Below are 19571 nucleotides of genomic sequence, written 5' to 3' on the forward strand. Positions count from 1 at the left end.
GTAAAAAAAAAATATGTAAGTTAGTTTTCTATTTGAATCTATTTCTTAATAGTTCCAGGAGTTTAAAAACAGTAAGAACAACATATAAAACCAACACACAAAGAAGTAATCTTATCTAACACGAGTAAGACAATTTGCTGCATGAAACTTATCTTCCAAAAGCTATTTTACCTCCACAGTCTTGTTTTTGTCTACTTCTGTTTTATCACTGCCAATTTTGTCTTCTCCTTTTTCAGTCTTTTCTTCAACGGGTTCTCCAGGTTTTTCTTTTAGCTTCTCTTCCATGTCTACTGTGGTGGAAAAATTGGCTTCTTCCAGCCACTCATGAGCTTTTTTCCTAGCCTGCCAAACAAAGAACCCAACCCCAAATTACTGTTTAAATAGAGAATATCAAATTATATTCCTGAACCATCTGTTAACAATATATTTATTTATTTTCATTTTCATTCAGAACTTTTATTTATATCAATCCTCTGGATGGCATTTAGTCAAGTGCACATTTAAGAAACTGAATGGAGAACTACGTCTGACTGCATAAAGATGGATCAACCAGAGATAATGCGGTATTTAGTATTTTTACAACAAGTATGATGTTCCTAGCCAGCACGTAGACTTAGCATTAATACCAAGTCACTGATACTTCAGCTCTATGTGGTGTTTTTTAAAGGAATTTACATGGAAATATTTCCCAAATTAAAAAATAAGAGAGTGGTATAAAGAAAGGAAAAAAAATTTTGGAGAGATAAATGTCCTAAATTCTTAAAGGAAAAGACAATCACTGTATCTTCATCTGTCTTCCCAGGCACAAAAGTAGATCAAAGTGGAAAACCCTTGAAGTTGTATATGGCTTCAGAGACTACTGTTATGGTTAGCAGGAAATTTATCATCTTTCTTTTTTAGTGTGAAGTTGAATTAAAATATGTTAGGACCTAAGCCTAAGCTAGCTATCTGTAGTCTATCTATGTATTTAGAGAGCACTAAACATTCATTTCAACCTAAGATCATCAGATGAATCACCTCTGAATGTTGCCTGACTACAAAAAGACCATGTGATTAGCTTTTAGCCATCTAACTTTTAGATGATTAAAGCTAGATGAGATAAATCCAGGACGTTGCTTCTAGCTGAGAAGGTCTGGAGAAGTCCCTCAGAAGAATAAACACGATGAGCAAGAAAAATAATTCTGAATCTGAACTTTGTCACTGTTCCTAATACGTTAGACCAAATCTGCCATGCTCACAACCTCTGTTTCGCTGTTTCAAAGCTTTCTAACATGGCCCATTGCTCTAGCTAGACACTGCACCTGTATTGACTATCTAATCTCACTTCTTCTAACAAAGATTTTCTGGTTTTGTCACATTAGTTCCACCCTCCTGTTCCTTGCTTTATGAACTGCCTGAACTGAGCTAGATACTGCTCTGGGTCAGACTTCAGAACAAAGCCCTCCTTCTTTGTCTTCATCCAAGAAACAGAGGGCAGCTCACTAATAGGCACTAACCTTATTAAGTTTGTCAGGAGTAGCAGCAACATGCAATTCAAACAGCAGTTCAGTGAGCATGCTGACAAACTCTTCTCCCATATCTGCTGCAACAAGAAACAAAATAATTTTTTTGTTACGGTATTATCACTATAATATTTTACACAATCAAATACATCCAGTTGAATTATATGCCCAAGTACTCTTGCACTTGAAAATAATTTTGATTACAAACTAATGACAGTGACCAAGAAAGAGGGGGAGATATGCTCAAAGAAAAAAAAGAGAAAAAGCAACTGAAATAACTATACAACAAGACATTCTAGCTTGACACTTTGACTATTCTTTCCACCTCATTCTAGATTCCACTGAGCTTCACTAAGGCAAATAGGTAAGAAGAAGTGGTATGCTCTCTAGTTACCTGACAGGAATACATGAGCTACAAAATAACCAAGGAAGAGATGTTGACCTCTTCTTTCAAGATAAGGAATAAAAATTGCAGCAGGGTGAGATACAAATATCGTTTCAGAGAAAACATACTGGAAAATATGTTCTCTACTTGTTCTCTCTGTAAACCACAGTTAAGAGGTGTGTTTCCTTTCTATTTTAAGGCTGAGCTTTGCTTAAGTGAAGAATGTTTTCTGTTCTGCTTTAAAGTAATAAGCCTTAAAGAATCTGCACTTCTATCACACAATATTTAATGAGCCAACATACATTTTCCTAGTATTTAAACTTCTTACTATACATATTCCTTCGTTTTACTGCAGTTGCTACCTTCTACCATTTTATCTTGTTCTAAGCTCTTAAAAATTGGTATTTTGGTTGGTTATGTTCATCCTCATTTACTGAGTTTGGAATCTTCATTCACATTTCCTGGTAGAATATGCAAAATCCATTTTTTTGAGCCTGACCATGCTTAAAGGTTAGTCCCCCAACTGAACCTGATAAAAGTTCACCTATTTCAAAAATGATTTTCATGTTTTGCTTTGTTCCTACTTCTGTTTGTTCATTTACTAGGCAGGCCAGTTTTTCCATTTTCACCCAAATTTTCACTACTGACCTTAAAAGTGGAGGTTCATTACTCTCTCTCCATTGAGCTTTGGGATTTTCGTAAAACTGTTTTCAGTCCACAGTACCTTGCAACATGTGGAAAGGTGGCAGAATCTGACACTCAGATTATAATCTTCTTGAGCCAATGATACCTCATCCTTACTTCTAAAGGGAGTGCATATCTTTGGTGCTATATAATAAATTGATATTTAATATCAAGAACTCTTCCGCTGCACTGACCAGGAGACTGAGCTTTCCTCTTAACAGGACGGGTAGTAGGTCAAGAAGAACTGGTTGGCCAAAGAGATGCACAGAGTTCATTTCATTGCTGCTCTCATCAGTGAGATTTTGCAATAGGTTTTTCAGGTTTCACTCATTCTTAAGACAATGCCAAATTGTTTTATAAAGTGCAGAATGCTGAAAACTGATAAGCAGTTCACTGGCTCAATGCAGTAGTACCAAAATTGGTGATAACTGGCATATTCGATTCAATACCCAGTTTGGTTACCTTCTTCCTTAACTCACATGATTGCATATGAATTTTTTTGTCTTAATGCCTTTTACAGTGTAGGTTGAGCTACTTCTTCAGCTATCTTCCTCTCTTTATTTCATAAACAACTGACAGGAAAAGAAACTGCTGTGAAAAACACATGAAAGGATTGCATAATCAAAGCTAGAGGAAACATTAGAGAGAAAGGTAAGCATTTGGCTTTCTCCTACTTGTGTCAGAAAATATCCTTCCCTTTTCTTTCTTTGGATATTGGTTTTGCACCTATCTGATTGATTTGAGCAAGGACAAAGGAGAAACTTTTGACTCCGGTTCCAAAGCTGCCAAGAACAAAGGCTAGCCCCTATCCTTTCCTAAAACAGTCCTCTAAAGATCATTTCTTCTTATATAGGGCCAAAAATGTTTACTGTAGAGACTAAAAGCAGCACTAACATCTCTGAATGAGATCTTGAGAGTTTAAGATAAGAATGGATCCTGAGAGTTTACATAAAACAAACCACCACCCTCTTCAAACACTTCAATGCAAAGTACTAGTTTTCCTCTCAACTAATCTCTTATTTTTGAGTATCAATACACCACTGATAAATGACACCATATAAATAACATGACCTAATCATAAAAAAAAGGTAACGAACTAGCCAGTAAGTGGTAATTAATTTGTTTTTAAATATTGCTCAGTGACTAGATAAGATTTAACATCTTCAAACACTATTAGTTAATCAATGCCTTCTGTAGGGGTATGCCTTCATTATGAAAAGAAAAAAAAAAGACATGTTTTATTGAGAGAGGAAGCAAAAGTTATAATCCTACTAAAGACATGGTAGTTGTAGTTTTAAACTATTTAGCAAGCAGAATTAAAACACAGACACCTCCACAGATTTTAACAGAACCTGCTACTTCTTACTAAAATGAGATCCATCTTTTAAGTCCAGCAGGACTCACATTTAGATCAGCTAGCTTGCGTAAAAATATATTTAAAAGATTATATAAAATAATAGAAAGAAATATGCCTTTAAAAGAGAACATAGCTTGCTGACTTGTTTTTATAAGTGTATATTCTATTAATGTGCTTAACAGGACCTTAACTTGCATTAACTAGCTTGAGCTAACAACATAAACTAGAAGGAAGTTGTCTCTTCAGAGCAAGACATGAACTGCATTTAACCCTGCTCAGCCAAACTGTTCTTAAATTAGACTGTCTTTTAGCTAAGCTGGATGCCAAATAATGTTTAAAACTTTTAACTAACATTACACACAGACCATTTTCTTAGTGTAATAGAGCTTATGCCACAGAAATATGCCTAAGGCCCAAGGAAGTCATTTCAGGTAAAGAGTTCTGGTTAAAAAAATCAGCAAATCTAAATCCTTAAAGATCAAGTGTACTCCCAGGAGGATACATATCAACGCAACCCAGAAAGCTAAACTTATTTGTAAAGTAAGACCAAAACACTAAGTGTAGTCAATAGAGAGTCACTGGACCCCATTTTAAATTATGTAAACATTAGCAAACCAAAGTCTGAATGAAAGATGAAAGAGTTTAATAAAACTGCGCTCTATTAGGACAAACAGACATGCAAATTGCATGTAGCATTACATGTAAAAGTGCTGAATATTGTATTTATTTAAAAATGACACACAATTGCCATTTAAAGGCCTGTCAATGGACTTCTTTAAGTTTTACAGGCTTTTATGCATTTGCTGCCTTAATAAAAACGCTTATACTGTGCATTAACAAATTCAGGAGAAGGCCTGTTTTCCTTGTCTCTGGTGATCTTACAGGAATCATAAGAAGCCTTCACTCACTCTGATATATTTTAGTGAAGTTAATACATTTTTTGTGACTGGGAAAGGTACCCACACTAGGACATTGTCTAGAGGGGACATGTCACAGCATTGTACAATGTTAAGAGCAGTCTCTCTGCAGTGACGCATGTACTGTAGGTTGTGCGTGAGAGGCAGAAGAAAGAAGTAAAGGCCACATGTCCCTGGTTAGAAGCCTCACCACAGAATTGTCAGCTCAGTCCTAACAGAAAACTACTTTGAAAAGTGATTAACCTTTCTAGTCTTTTTCTATCCTCCAGTGGAACCAAAATTAATCCAACAGAATTACTAACACATGAAATTTATCGGTAGTTCAAATACTGATAGATTTTGAGCCTGAACACACTAAAGGATATGAGTCACTTTGAACTGCAACCTAAAGTAACACCCATTCAACTGTAAGGTCAATAGAACTGATGTGTGGTTATTATTTCCACTGTCACAGAGAGGAGGATACATTTCAGTTCTGACTGATTTGCTTTTGCAGGGGAAAGCCTGCAGCACTCTGGTTTTGTCCTTTTCTTCAAGATGCTCATTGCCTTGGTCTCATCATATTTAAAAGACCAGTTAGTGTTTCAAGACAAGGACATCAGTTCTGCTTTACTGCACATCATTTGTGCAGGAAACAGAGCTTTTCTTGGGGGCTGGTTTCAAAGCAAAAAACTTTCCCATGTAAAGTAAGGAGTGACACACATTTCACCAATCTTCACTTCTAAATATACAGTACACTTTCTTGACTTCTGTTTCTTACAAAACCACAGTAGGATGTGGGCTTGTAAAGAGTAATGAGGGAAAAAAAAACAGCACAAAACCAAAACTCTACCATACTAAGACTTTACACTGAACACTTGCTGTCCCCAAGAAGAAACAACAAACCACCTCTGACAGACATAAGGCATACTCAGTAGATACTACTAGAAAGCACACAGTCTGAGTGGAAAAGAACTTCCAGTTAGAACATGTGGATGTTTACAAGAAAATTTCTCTAACTTTTCTGAAGGTTAGAGAAATCATACCTCACCATCTTGCAAGATGTAAGTTGTATGGACAAGCATCCCTGAGAACAGAGCAAGATGATGTGAAAGAAATACTTTTAAAGTTTCTGAGTATAGTGTTTAACAGCATGAGCCAATCCTCAGTCAAATCAAGGGGATTCTTTCTGCTAGCTAGAAGAGGTTGGTATAGGTCTCACAGGCCTAGAGAAATGGGTTATGGTAGCTTTAAGCTGATCCCAGCCTGTTCTGGGGATGACCAAAACCCTAAGTCTGTTGAAGAGACCTATTTTGCCGCTAATAAAAAAAGACCTTCCTATTTTACAGTAACTTTTGTGAGTTGATTTACTGACCACCACGCTGCTGCTGATCCCTTCAGTGATGTGCACTATGACCCAGTTATGCCATGTTTTTGCTATTTTAACCTCTTTCTCACTCTCCATATGCCATAATTTGACAAGCAATATCTAGAAGGCTGCTTTGCGACTGTGTTTCAAAGTGCCTTTCCTTCAAGAAGTTCAGGGTTTTTTAAGTCCCTTTACTATACTCTAACCTTTTAACGACCATAAAGGGGAGGATGCAATGTGAGGATCAAGGTGCTAAAACAGAAAAGCATTGCTAAACACTCCTAAACTTTCAGGTTACACARTTCTATAAATAGATTCTATAAGAAAACCTCAGTCATCCAAAAGGCTATTGTTTTTCCTTTTATTTTGTTTTGCTTTCACCGATGATATAGCAAACAATGCAACATTTTCTTACCCTATATTTTTTTATCCCACACTTCAATTGTGACACAAATCCAAAATTAAGCACTAACCAACTTCTAGAACTTCTAGAGTATTCATTTTAGTTACTTCTTTATGAAGAGTACTAGAATAATATAAATTAAAATGTAGTTTGGATTGTATTTTTTTGAATTACTATTTGCAGAATTAACAAGCCCTCAAATGGTTAAATCTATCTATTTCTAATTACCTTTTTGTTCCTTCACCACTTCATCATCTGACTCCTTTGGAACGAAAATCTCTTTTATATCAATTAACTCATTTTTCACAGTCTCCAACTGCTCTCCATCCAGTGTTGCTAAATATGACTGAATCTGTGAAGGAAAGCATAGTGAGCACTCCTAACCAAAACAGAGCCTTTCTTAAATTGCTGATTTTGAGCCTGTACCAAAATAGACCAAGAGATGGAAACTTCCATTAGATGCTCAAATCTTATTTCTAACCTTCCAACTCATGCTGTTGTGACATTTTTTTTAGCACTCAACAAAATTTGATGAGTATTGCAAAAATTACACAAGTCTTGCAAGCGCTTCAAGTCTCTATCTTCTCCCAGAACTCTAATTTTAGATTATAAATCTTGGGTCTCATTGTAAAACATAAGTATTTTGGGACTGCTTGAATGAGGACGGTAGGCAAGAAGAGCACAGGCAGAATTCATGCTTAGCTGGAGCAATCATGGAGGAGTTGGGACAATAAGCCTGTTTCTTCTCCCTTCAAAATCCCACCAAAATTATAGATAGCCTACTAGTCTCCCTGCTCTGAAGAATATACTGACAGATCTCTGAGACATCCTTGGGTGTCTCAGATATCTAGTATGAGTCCCTTCATATCTAATAGGATGGCATCCAGGGGGAATGGAAACAGATTCTTTGAATCACTGCTTGCATTCTCTGACTGCCCATGGAAGCCAAGAGAAATGTCTTTTTTCCGCTTAATACAAAATTTTACTTTTAGGTTTGTTCTGAGGTTTTTTTTTACTTTCCTTGGAAGAAGTGCAGACAGGCACAGTTAGAGACTAGAGAGAGACAAGATACTTTTTGTGACATCATATTCTCATATGTGCCTCCTTGGTGTGTCCAGCTCATATGCTCAGAGTTAAATGGCAAATTAGATTTGAGAGTCCCAACTCAGACTGAGAAGAACTACTGTGGGATTTTTTTTGCCCTCCTCTATAGCATTATCCATTTCATAGGATTAACTGGGAACTTTTAAAATGAAAATTTCTAAAATAAAAATTGTTTAAATTAAAAATAAAATAATTAATAAAAATAAAATAATTAATAAAACAATTTAAATAAAAAATAATTAAATAACCCATGCTATTAAAAAGACCTAGGACACTAGCAACCTCTTCAGTCTCTCTTGCTTTCCTCCTGTGGCACATCAGAGTGTGGCTTTTGGTCTGTTAGTATAGGTCTCAAGCTTATAGTACTAGGTGTATTTTGTGTATGTGGATGGTACTTGGAGTACATGTTCTGTGAGCCTTTTAGAACTATGTATCAATGCTACTACATGGAATTGGACTTGTTGACCCAGGTACTTGCATTCAGTCCTGTGTGCTTGTCTTCTTCTAGCCTGCTGATACTGCAGCACTATGAGCAAGTTACTTGGAGGTTATCTAGCACATAACATGTAGCACATCAGCAACCCTGTGCACAAAGTCTTACCCTGTGGTATCTCAGGGTAAAAGCAAAATAGTGTTGACAGATGCAATTAACCTGAACTAGCTTTTTCTATTTATTTCTTTCCTGTTTTGTGGGTTTCTTTCAAATTTCTTTCTTTTTTTTGGAAGGCAGGCCTTTGAACCTTACACGTAGGTTTTGAATTTATAATTTTGTACTTAGACATAACTGCAAAAAACAAAAATTACATGGACAGTAGGTACATACTTGATATCAAAACGAGTCTCTATTATTTGTGACAGATAACAAAACACTAAGAAAAATAAGGTGGTTATTTTTAATAAACCAGAGGACAAGGAGTGATAATTACAAAAAAAAAAAAAAGGAAGAAGAAAAATATAGTTCAAGAAATGTGTTTAGAAGAATGTTTCAGTATAAAATCCTGCTTCTGGGAATTTACAAAGGTTCTACTGACCTACTGTGTAGCACAGCCAGTAAGTTGATAGCTGAGATTAAAATATATACATATAATCGTATATAGTAACTTTAGCATGTTCTTCAGAGAGATGTATAGCATTTGTATACTTTCAGTAATTATGTCTTGGGGCAGTCTTATGTAAATTTAAAAACTACCCCAATAAAGAAGAGTTAGAAACTGAATAAGTAATCTGGAATCCATTTTAATTCACTAGCCTCCAGGTGTAGTAGGTCTGGAATTCCTGAATGTAAGTATTAGTGCCTTGTACAAAAAGAAAAGACTTGAACCTTCCTACAAATTCTGAAAAGACTTCTGCATTGTGTCATGAGCCAAAAAATACAGGATATATATGGTCTTAACAAAAATAACTTTTAATGGTGATTTTCTTTGTTTCTTTTGAGCTAATTTTTGAGTTAAATACTAGGTGTATCGAGATTGACTTCCTGAAGCCAAGGACTGGCCCTTGGGACCAACTGTCTCAGCTTTCTCTGATGTTGATGGAAAACCTTCTATTGGTTTCAAATGCAGTTGTGCAGGGAGATTAATGTTAAGAACAATTTTTTACCAAACATCATGATTTATGCCATCTATATACTGTACCTGGGCTTCACTTTCATTTGACAGGATTTCTAGAGCTTCAAGATGGGACAAACCTTGGAACTCATCAAAAAGCAGGCCATAATGTGCTGTCCTCTCAACTGTAACTTGCTGGGCCAGTCTCTGCTTCTCTTTTTCTTTAGCTTCTCGCAACAGCTGCAAAAATATACATCATTCCTGTTGTTTAACTGGTGGTGCTGTAGGCATGACAGATTTTATTACTCTCTGCTTCTCCTTGTTGAGAAAGCAGTAATAAAACTTGGGACTATATCACACTTGCAGAGCTGAAATTTTAGTCTCTCTGAAATACCTAATAATCTTTTGATGAACTTCTCTAATAAAATATTTAAGTAGCATTCTAAGCGTGTCTCTCCCAGTGGTAATTGCTATCTTTTTTAAAAAAACAATAAACCAACAAATATTCTTGCTTATATTCTCAAAAACAATGTCAGCTATGGAGAACATCTCATAAATTTAGCTACCAACTACAATGGAAGAAAATAAGAGGACAATTTCATACAAAGCCTTAAAGAATCATGCAATCCATTCCGCAGACCACAAAACTGGAAGAAAAAAATATTTTAGGAGTCATGGAAATAATAAACAGATAGTAAAACCAGTTTACATGATAGCAGGACTGACAAAAGAGATCTGCCTAATAAGGGTAGGTCTTTTACCAAAGATGGGTCAGAACTATACTCCATATAATTGGAGATATTTTGGAGTTATCTTATACAGCAGACTTCCCAGGAAGGAATGGCCTCTAGGACAAATTTGCTCTTGGCAGACTGGTAAATACATCCTGAACTGCACTTTAAGGTGCACATAAACCTCTGATAACAGGCAAGCTCTCACCACTTACACCATTCCCTCTTTCAAAATTTCTATGATATTATCTTTTTATTCATTTGATGCAAAAGACTTATGATGACGGATTTTTCTAAGTCTCCCATTTTCAAAGGAGCATTCAAAATGTTATGCATAAATCAGCTAAAAGGAAGGCACTATGTTAGGAGACCCATGAGAACCGATTTATGTCACTTCCTGCCACGTATTTTATATGTAGATTCAAGCACATCATTTAGGAAGGTATTTGCAAAGGTTCACTTTAATCCAGTGGTCTTAACTTCCCTAGGCTACCTATATGGTCAGTGGAATAGCTCAGACTGCTCTACAGGCCAGTTCAAAGCCAAAACCCAGTTTAGTCACTACAGTTATACAGCTACAGTAGCAAATTACAGAGCATTGGGCATAGCTAGGGTACTGGAACTTGATCATTTATACTGTTAAATTTTGTTGATTCTGAAAGTTTTGTCCCATATAGACAGTATCTTGCTTATTTTAATCATTCTTTATTTTAAATGATTCCACTTGTCTCTAATTTTTATGTGTTTACACCTTTTTAAATGTTGAAATTTAAAAGAATGCAGTCAGATCGCTGTCCCAATGAAGTCAACAATAAAATCTCAGTGATTTACACAGAGCCAGCATTTCACTTACAGTATTGCATATGCCTGCATAAACAGCTTTTTGTTTGAAGACATGAATCCTATAATCTGGATGGCTTTTTCCATGGTAAAAATGTTTAGATAGATCAAAATTTTGAGTCTCTGTTACCTGCAGCAGTCCCTTTCATTACTGCAAATCTAATGCTATTACAGTGTGAAGTGCCTTGGGATGCTTTCTCCAAAATACATTCCACAAGCTTAAGCCTTAGTACAATGGCTAACGCTGCAGCATGAGGCATGTACAGTCCGAACCACATCTCGGGGCAGACTTCAGCTGTGATACTGAGATTGTAGCGTGTTAAATCTGCATATATTCCCACTTTATCAGTGATGACTGTTTAAAATAGAGTGCTGCTGCAATAGACGTATATAAGTTGTACAGTTATATTAATATTCTTAGCAATAGTTACTTCGCTTTTGGCCTACTATATCAATCTGTTTCCACCTAAAATGACCAGTACTAAAGATGGAACACCTCATTAAAAAAGAAATACTTCACTCCTTTCTACAATGGGGTAAACACATAGCAGCATTGAAAATTTATTTCAATGTCTACCACTTTCCACAGCCTCCCTCCCACCTGTGTCTGGAGAGCTAAAGTAATTTTGTACTGGCAGCAATTATACTTCTGCTCTATTATTACCGTATCTCTGAACTTTTAAAGATGCGAGTCATGACTTGACTCCTATGTAAGGGTACCATTAGTTTAAGTGAACATAAGATATAACTTTTCAGAGCTTTAATTTCTAATGAAACATATGCCATATTCCAGTATTACTCATTCCCAAGGCAAGTACAGTGATGTTAGTGCCAGAGGATATCTATCTACAGCTGTTATGAAAACACTAACAATTTGACTGTCTCTCCAGAGTATAATGATTTATCACCACATGTACTATCTTATAAAAATCAGCTATTGTACATGGGATTATGCAGAAAGGATGATTTTGCAAAACATGGTATTTTGCGGTTCTGTGAAGAAAAAGAAAGTGGAGTAAATTTTACATAATATTTATTTCCAAATACCCAGCCATGATCTACTGCAATAAATTTAGTCTCTCCCTAAGGCAAATAAAATCCTGGAAAAAGAATTTGAACCTGCATTGACAGAATCATATTTAAATAAATCCAACCTGAGATAAGGAAACTGTTCTTGCCATCAGTGTTTTGGTTCTCTTAAATCCAGGATCGCTTTCTGCAAGGACATTCATGGTTGTCTTCCCGATAAATTCCAAAGCATCTAAGCCTCCAGATAATACACTTTTCCCCTGTATAAAATAATGCAATGTGGTTATTTCTTTTCTACTTTATGTTAATATGAAACTGTGAAGAGTATTGTTTTTGCTGACACTGTCTTTGAACATTCACCTCCTTATACTTTCTCTGCTTTAACTAACAATAGAATTTACGTGTTCATAAAATCATGTTATTTTGTTCTGAATACATTTTCAAAAAGAGGAAAATGAACTATACAAATATTTCTAATTAATAAAAAGACTTGCACTGGACCTGCACTTCTAAAATGTTGACACCTGTAATGACTCTGGAGCTGTCTATAGAAATGCGGTTCTTTGTTTTGTGTCTTCTTACTAGCATCACACACAATTCTTTAGCTATGCTGAAGAATAACTTTCACTGGCTAATGATTTCCATTCCAATCTGGATTCTGCATCTGGCAGATACTCACATGCCAATGTAATCTGATATATAATGGAAAATGCTTACAGAAGTCTCAGATGGCAATGCAGTTCTTAGGACTGAAGCATTACAGGAAACTTTTTAGTTAGCGGCAAGAGTTGCCACATAACCACTGAGACCCTAAGTTGTTCTTTGGTGACATTCAACACGTATAATAGTATAGTACAGTATAGCAATAGTATAGTAAAAGTATAATGGTATAATAGTCTCTCTAGGTCTGCATATGAGCAAATTTCTCTTATTTGAAAATCATACCTATACAATGGTCAGGTAATCTTGCTGATGCCCAGCTCTTGCAAGCCCTATGATCCTACAGATTCTGTAGCAACTCTCTGCTAGGGACTGTCTATAGGAGTCTTCCCCTGCTCCCAAAATGTTTGATATCAGAATGATGAGGTGCTCAGAGTGAACTGGATTTGCACTGAAAAAGAACTGCCATTTCATAAAACATGCTCAATGGGGACTTGGTTATCCCCTTTTTTAGCTGATGCTTAAAATCTTCCAGAATTTCATGCTAAATAGCATAGAAGCTCAGGAGAAAACATTTGCTATGATAATAATGTGCAAACACTGTTGGTGAACAAGATGACATGAAAATTGATTTGGAAACATAATGAAACAAATACAGGATTTTGCAAAAGCTGAAACACCGAAGAAGAGAAAAAGAATGAAATGCAACACAGAAAATATATGGAGAATATGTGGAGAATATACAGAAAATATAATAGGAAGGAAGGGTGGAGAAAAGATTTTACCTCATTGAGTCTGCAATCAGATGACTTTTTGGGAAAGCCAATATGAAATGAGAGACTAGAAAAAGACGTAAAGATAATGACTAGGGAACAACAATACAGAAGTGGGGTAGTTTAGTAAAAAACTTAAACAAATGGATTATCTTATTTTTTTTGTCTTCAAAAATAAGAACAGATCTTCCTATCATACTTTATCTGGAAGGACTTAACAGCAAAAATCAGATGATGATATCATGACTATAAAAAAGATTTCCCAAGAATCTACAGAATTGTATACAGTTTAGAAGACGACTGTATTTTTCAGCTAAAACTGCTGCCAAATGTTCATTTAAAATCAGTAACTCCTTACTTGTATTTGACTTTTTTTTAAATTTGAGCCAGTTATTTTAGCATGGAAAAGACACTTCAAACAGACCTACAACAGAACTGTTCTTACAAAGACCTACGATCCAACAAAGCTGACATGAAGTTGCACCTAAAAACAAAGAACTAGAGAAGAGAGGCCCACTGAAATGACTCACTGTGTTCTGCACAACATTACTGATTGCTGACAACATCCCACGAGATCCAGATGAAGGAGAAGAGGGAATATCCGCAGAAGTGCTTTGGTCTGGAGAATCTTCTGCTTCTGACAAGAAAGAGCAAGCTACAGTGTACTGTCACATCTACAAGTCACAAATTGCAGTAAGCTGGATTCTGTGATCGAAAACTTAGAATTTTGTAAATTGTATCAATTTGGCAGTGTCAAAGAGCTTTGTCCAATTTCAGTGAACTTGAACTTACGTATAACTGATGTTTCAGCTGCAGGAGGATCTGTTGCTTCTGAAGATGCTGAACTTGCATTATGAATTCTTAGGGTAGTTCCTGCTTTTTCCTTTACTGCTGTTATCCTATGACCTGCAGCAGAAACACATTTTAGATTACATGATTTGAAAATTTACTGCTAAGAGCGCATAGCTGTGCTCCACATATGATCACTTAAAAATAGCTGAAAATCAGAATTAGTATTAAACCTACCTCACTTGCTTAATTTGTTTTCTAGGTTATTAATTTGCTTGTACTACTACATTCAATATATTAACTGACCAGAAATATAAAGCTGAAATATAATACAAATGGCAATGGATGTGAAATACTGTAAATCTTGTTTCAGTGGTACAAATAAGTTTAGCTTCCTGCTTTTCAGGATGCTGAATATATTCTATTCCCATTAGTTTAAACAGAAATTAATGGTCCTCCTAATTCCATAGGGTTTGGCCTCATATACTTTTCAGAAGTTTAGAACAATTAACTTCATCCTGCCTTTTGGTGGACTATGGGTGACTGCAGGATTGAAGTAAAGAATCTATTCTTTAGTCTGCTGCATGGATGTTATGGCTGTAGGTATGTTCTTTAGGAATGCCGACCTGGATCATCAAAGATATTTCAGGACTTAAGTTCCTCAGTGGTGCATTCGAAGTCAAATTCTAAAATGCAAATCCTCAAAGCTGCTGCTTGAATATACTTCCTAAAGCCTGTAAGTGTCTGACGACACAGAAAGACTTACTGTTCCAGTGGTAGCTGATCTAGAGTAGATCTTCTACAGGGATTTTACCACCTTTATCTGATGTATATGTAGTGGCTCCCTAACTCTGTTCTGCTAAAATGGTCTAGTTTCATGTAAAGAATTTATATATGTCATTAGTGTTTTTATTTGAACCATTTTGACAGAACATGATTGCTTTGCTGCTTTTCTACACAGAGTTTACACCAGCAGATCACAAGGACTGGTAATATCTGGCTACAGGAAAGGGTGAGATTGGCTGTTAGTCAACAAATGGAGGTTGTAGGTACTTAATCTGGATCAGCTGTAGCTGAAAAACACTGTCCTCAAAAAAAGACTGCCCTCAAATTATGTTCATGATACGCTTATCCAATCACAAAAGATCCAGCCAGCATATTTGAAAGTTATCCACCCTCAGCTGGAAGCTGCTACACACAGCTGAGATGCAGTAAGTAACCAACTGACCAGGTGAGTTCTCGTATCTCATTCCAACACAAAATGAAAAGGCTTGAGTGACCTTATTTTAATTTTTCTTGTGTGTACACAGTTACTGCATCTCATGTAAGGCTGATCACTTCTAGCAGTAGGACAAGGCTGAGTAATTTATCTATCTGCCCTAACTATCCATAAGGAATATTAGTGATAATTTTGCACTTCTCCACTTCTCTACCTTAAGCTGAACTGTAAAGAAATAAATTACTTCAGTAAAGCCATTAGTACAGATGCTCAGGAAGATACCTAGGCATCTAGGGCATAAAGATTCATTAAATGTTGTCCATACTTTCCCACAATTATGTGAACTTTCTATTTAAAAAGTTAAAAACATCTTTTCTTAGTTATTTTAATTACAGTAAAATATCATTTGCTGGTATTCTGTACCTGGATATATGTATATAAACATATATATAGTCATTCATGTATGCCTCTTGAATATCTGATTAAGGGAAGGCGCAGCAAAACTATTTGGAATGGAATAAGAGAACGGAGAGTTTAGATTTATGATTCTGTGATTGTCAGATGGGTTGCACATCAGATGCTCTATGAATTCAATAATAAATACACTCTAGAAACCATATGTGAATCAGTACTTTGAAAGATCACATACAGGAAAAGCAGAGTATCTGGAGGAAACCACAAAGTAAAGAACAGATGTCCCTTAAGGAACAGACCAGCAAAAATAAGTGATTTTCTATATGATGGTGTAAACTGCATAGGATCCTGGTATTTTACACTGAAACAGGGACACTAGGCAGGTAAATGTTTTTACCTGTCTAAAGAAAATACAACCTTTGCCTATTCTATCTCATGTCTTACAAAATGAAGCATATGTCCAACTGTATAGGCTGTGCTAGGTTATCAGCCACAGAAATAGAAGTCATTGATGGGTAACTTCTTGTCTATTGCAAAACCTGTTTCAGCGCAGTTATAGAAGAGTGGAGTACTACTTTGTCTAGCCCTGGCCTCCTGCACGTTTTAATTGGTTCAACGAAAATATTAGCATGAATACATTCTGGAGTAATGATTTTTACCACACAAATTCCTTGGACTCACTTAAATAACTATTATTTGTTCTTTTAAACTAATGTAATAGATACTGTGTCATGTTCCTTTCCATTTCTCCTGCTCACAGCTTTTTAAATGACCAAAAAATCCATTCTTTCCATTGACATAAAATTTTCATAAGAACTTTGACTTCATAACAAAATATTACTGTCTTGTAATTACATTAAGATGTAACTAAGAATATTAAGCAAAAATTTCCTTTTAACAATTCATTAAAAAGTGATGGACTTTCAGACTAATTTTGCAATTTCTTTTTCCTGAATATAAACATAAAGAGTTTTTTTTTCACATTCTGTAATGTGATTCTCATAGTTTTGCAGATAAGCTTATATCTCTAAGAAAATTTGTATTCACACAGTTGCTGTACTGTATTTCAGAATTATGAGAAGCAGCATTTTTAGGGCTGTGGTTACATGCACTGGAATGATAAGAAAACCTTTCAGGGTAGCTAGGAGCGGTTTTGCTGAACTAAGCTATAGGGCAAGTATCTTTGACTACGACACAACCAGATGAGATCAGAACACCACAACTGAAACAGGTCAGCACTCTTAGAGATATACAAATGCATAAACACTGCAGAATTACATATTGCTTTGGAAACGAAAATCATTATTTGTTATTGTAAAAAGCAAAGAAATAAAACATTTGATGGGAGATGAGTCTGCATTTTAAGAGATAACGGTACGCTGATTTTGTTACACTGGGTGTGGTGACATAATTGAATTGATACTGTAAACTTGGAAACATCTCTGATACCTCCATCTACTGCTCCTCTGTAACAGCAGAGATAGAAGAGCTACAAGATAAGTTTTTTCAAGTGCTCACTTTTTGAAGAAAATATTCTTTTTTTTCTTGGTTGGTCTCCATTCACTTTAGGGCTTTAGCAAAATTGTCTTCCTTTTACTTAAAGAAACAACACAGGCTAGATTCTGATAGTAATTATGCCATTCAGACTGATTCAGGAATAATTCCAATTAAATCTGTAAATGAGACCAGTTTCAGACCGCCTTATTGCAACTGATATAAGGTTTTAATAATATAGCAATAGGCGTAAAGATTGTTACAATACATTTTTGGTTCTCAACCTCTTCTAAATCACAAGAAAGTAAATGGGACTGCAAACCCCCAAAGCACATCCACAATTCCTCCTGGCTGATAGTCTGTTACTTACATTCAATATATTCTTAAAAAGGAAGAACTGTGGAAAATAAGGGGGTATTTCTACAGCAGCTGTAATTTGTTATTTACAAAACAGCTGAGTGACCACCATGTGATTTTCAGCATAAATAGTTTCTCCTTAATCAGCTGTAATATATGCAGTGAAAGATACATCTTCTGAAGGGATTAACTGTCCTTTTTATGACCACATAAGGTATGAGCATAATATCCAGCTGTTGTTTTTTATCATTCTTTATTTCACAACAGGGGAATAATATTTGTAGGGAATGAAACAGATTTTCACATCATTTCAATGCTTTAATTTCACATTATCTCAAGCATTTTCATTCCACACAACCTTAAATTTAAGCTGTATAATGTTGATTACTGCATATATCCACGTGTAATAATATCCATGCTCATGAACAAAGAGACATGGAAAGTGGCATTTCATTCTGTCATACTGAGGGACAGGAAAACAAGGAGCATACAGCAGAGGTTTACGGTGTCTGATATTTCTGTACATCACTCTACTAGATGAAGAATGAAAAAACAGATGAATGTACATTAGATGTAAAATAATCAAGATAGCTAAACATTACTTATGACAATGTATGAAAGATGCATTGAGCGGCTTTACAGTATGAATTTCAAAGCCCATTTAAATAGCTGGGTTCTGTTTCTTCTTACTTTTATTGTATAAGGGATATTTACAGATGATAGTCTTATAAAGGGCACTTGAATTAAAAAAAAGAAAAAGAAAACAACAACCAAACATGCAAAGAGTGAAGCATATGTATACACCATGTTAAGAAATAGACTTTGCTTGGAAATGCAGCCTGTTGAGCATCATAACTTAGGCAAAAATATGAACTATATAATTCATCCATATAATTCATCCAACACTACAGCATTTGAAAGGTAAGGCTTGTGGGAAGAGGTAATAACTTTCACTAAGCTAGCTGATAGCTTAGCTGGAAAAAAAAAATCAGGCAAGCTCTCAAGCATATAAACTGTTGTTTTTTTTTAAACAGAAGTGTCAAGCTTCAAGTATGAGCTGAGAACACATTTTGCCTGACTTAAGCCTTGGGGTAAAAGGTTTGATGTTAGAGCTAAGGTGATCTAATGACTTCCTGGTGCTGGTAAGGAAGTTCCTGCTCCTCTTGTGTTGCCTATTTGTCCCTTCTGTTGGCACTGGCACTTATCTCATCCCACAGAGAGTTAGCTCAAGGAACTAAACAGGCAGAAAATGGATCTTTCTTTCCTTTAGGGTTATTCTTCTTCAGCTTAGCTTCCTGAACTGGTTTGCCAGAGGCTCAGGAGAACATGCGTGCTGACACAGGGAGGAGGAGGAAACATGCAAGGAGAAGAGAGGTGCAGGACTATTCATTTCAGTGGCTGCTAGCTATTAAATTGGCTTAGCTATAATGGTAACCCTGTGTCAGAGCAGAATTTTATCAACTCTACTACTGAAAGAATGGATTGTGTTATTTCTGATTTACTAAAAAATACAACTTAAATGAAAGAGGGTAAAATGATAGCAACAACTGTAACAACGGGGTTGTGTCTCCRAAGCACAGTGAGCTTAATTCTACCATCTTATCATCCCAATAACTATTTCAGTGGAGCTACTCCACTGTGGTTGCATAGGGCAGAAAACCAAACTTTTTGCGCACCTTTTAAAAACAAAATAAAACTTTTCACCTCATCAACGACAAAAATTCAATAACTTTCTTAGTGTGACATCTAGTGTCAGCCACTGAGCATGGCTGAGGCACTAACTAATCCAAAGGCATTATGGAACCTGTTGTGCAGAAGGATATCCTGCCTGCCTTTCACAGACAAAAATGTCATGGAGCTGGACCTCAATGATCCAAAAAAGGTCAAAGGCAGTTCAAAGACAGAAGATGTTTTCTTTAGAAGACAAAACAACCCCCAAAACAATCACTGGCTATATCTTCAAAGTTAGTTAAAGAGATAAGATATAAATTATATGGAAACAACTTTATTATTGGAAA

The 19571-nt window shown here is 35.8% G+C and overlaps 1 protein-coding gene across 8 annotated transcripts in view; it reads right to left on the reverse strand.

Moving 5' to 3' along the window:
- FAM114A1 (family with sequence similarity 114 member A1) overlaps window positions 1-19571 on the reverse strand; it is a 40980-nt gene that overhangs the window by 12536 nt on the left and 8873 nt on the right. For 6 of the 8 annotated variants that reach the window (XM_026085329.1, XM_026085332.1, XM_026085333.1 and 3 more), the window contains 7 exons: window positions 14073-14186; window positions 13811-13917; window positions 11973-12107; window positions 9335-9487; window positions 6825-6948; window positions 1497-1582; window positions 172-342 (listed from right to left, as the gene is read on the reverse strand). In XM_026085329.1, coding sequence (XP_025941114.1) covers window positions 172-342; window positions 1497-1582; window positions 6825-6948; window positions 9335-9487; window positions 11973-12107; window positions 13811-13917; window positions 14073-14186 — 890 coding nt within the window. The remainder of the gene's footprint in view (window positions 1-171; window positions 343-1496; window positions 1583-6824; window positions 6949-9334; window positions 9488-11972; window positions 12108-13810; window positions 13918-14072; window positions 14187-19571) is intronic. The other 2 variants (XM_026085335.1, XM_026085334.1) reach the window with 2 other exon arrangements.

This window comes from Apteryx rowi, unplaced genomic scaffold (genome assembly GCF_003343035.1).
Source record: "Apteryx rowi isolate R43461 unplaced genomic scaffold, aptRow1 scaffold_664, whole genome shotgun sequence".
Classification (NCBI taxonomy): Eukaryota; Metazoa; Chordata; class Aves; order Apterygiformes; family Apterygidae; genus Apteryx; species Apteryx rowi.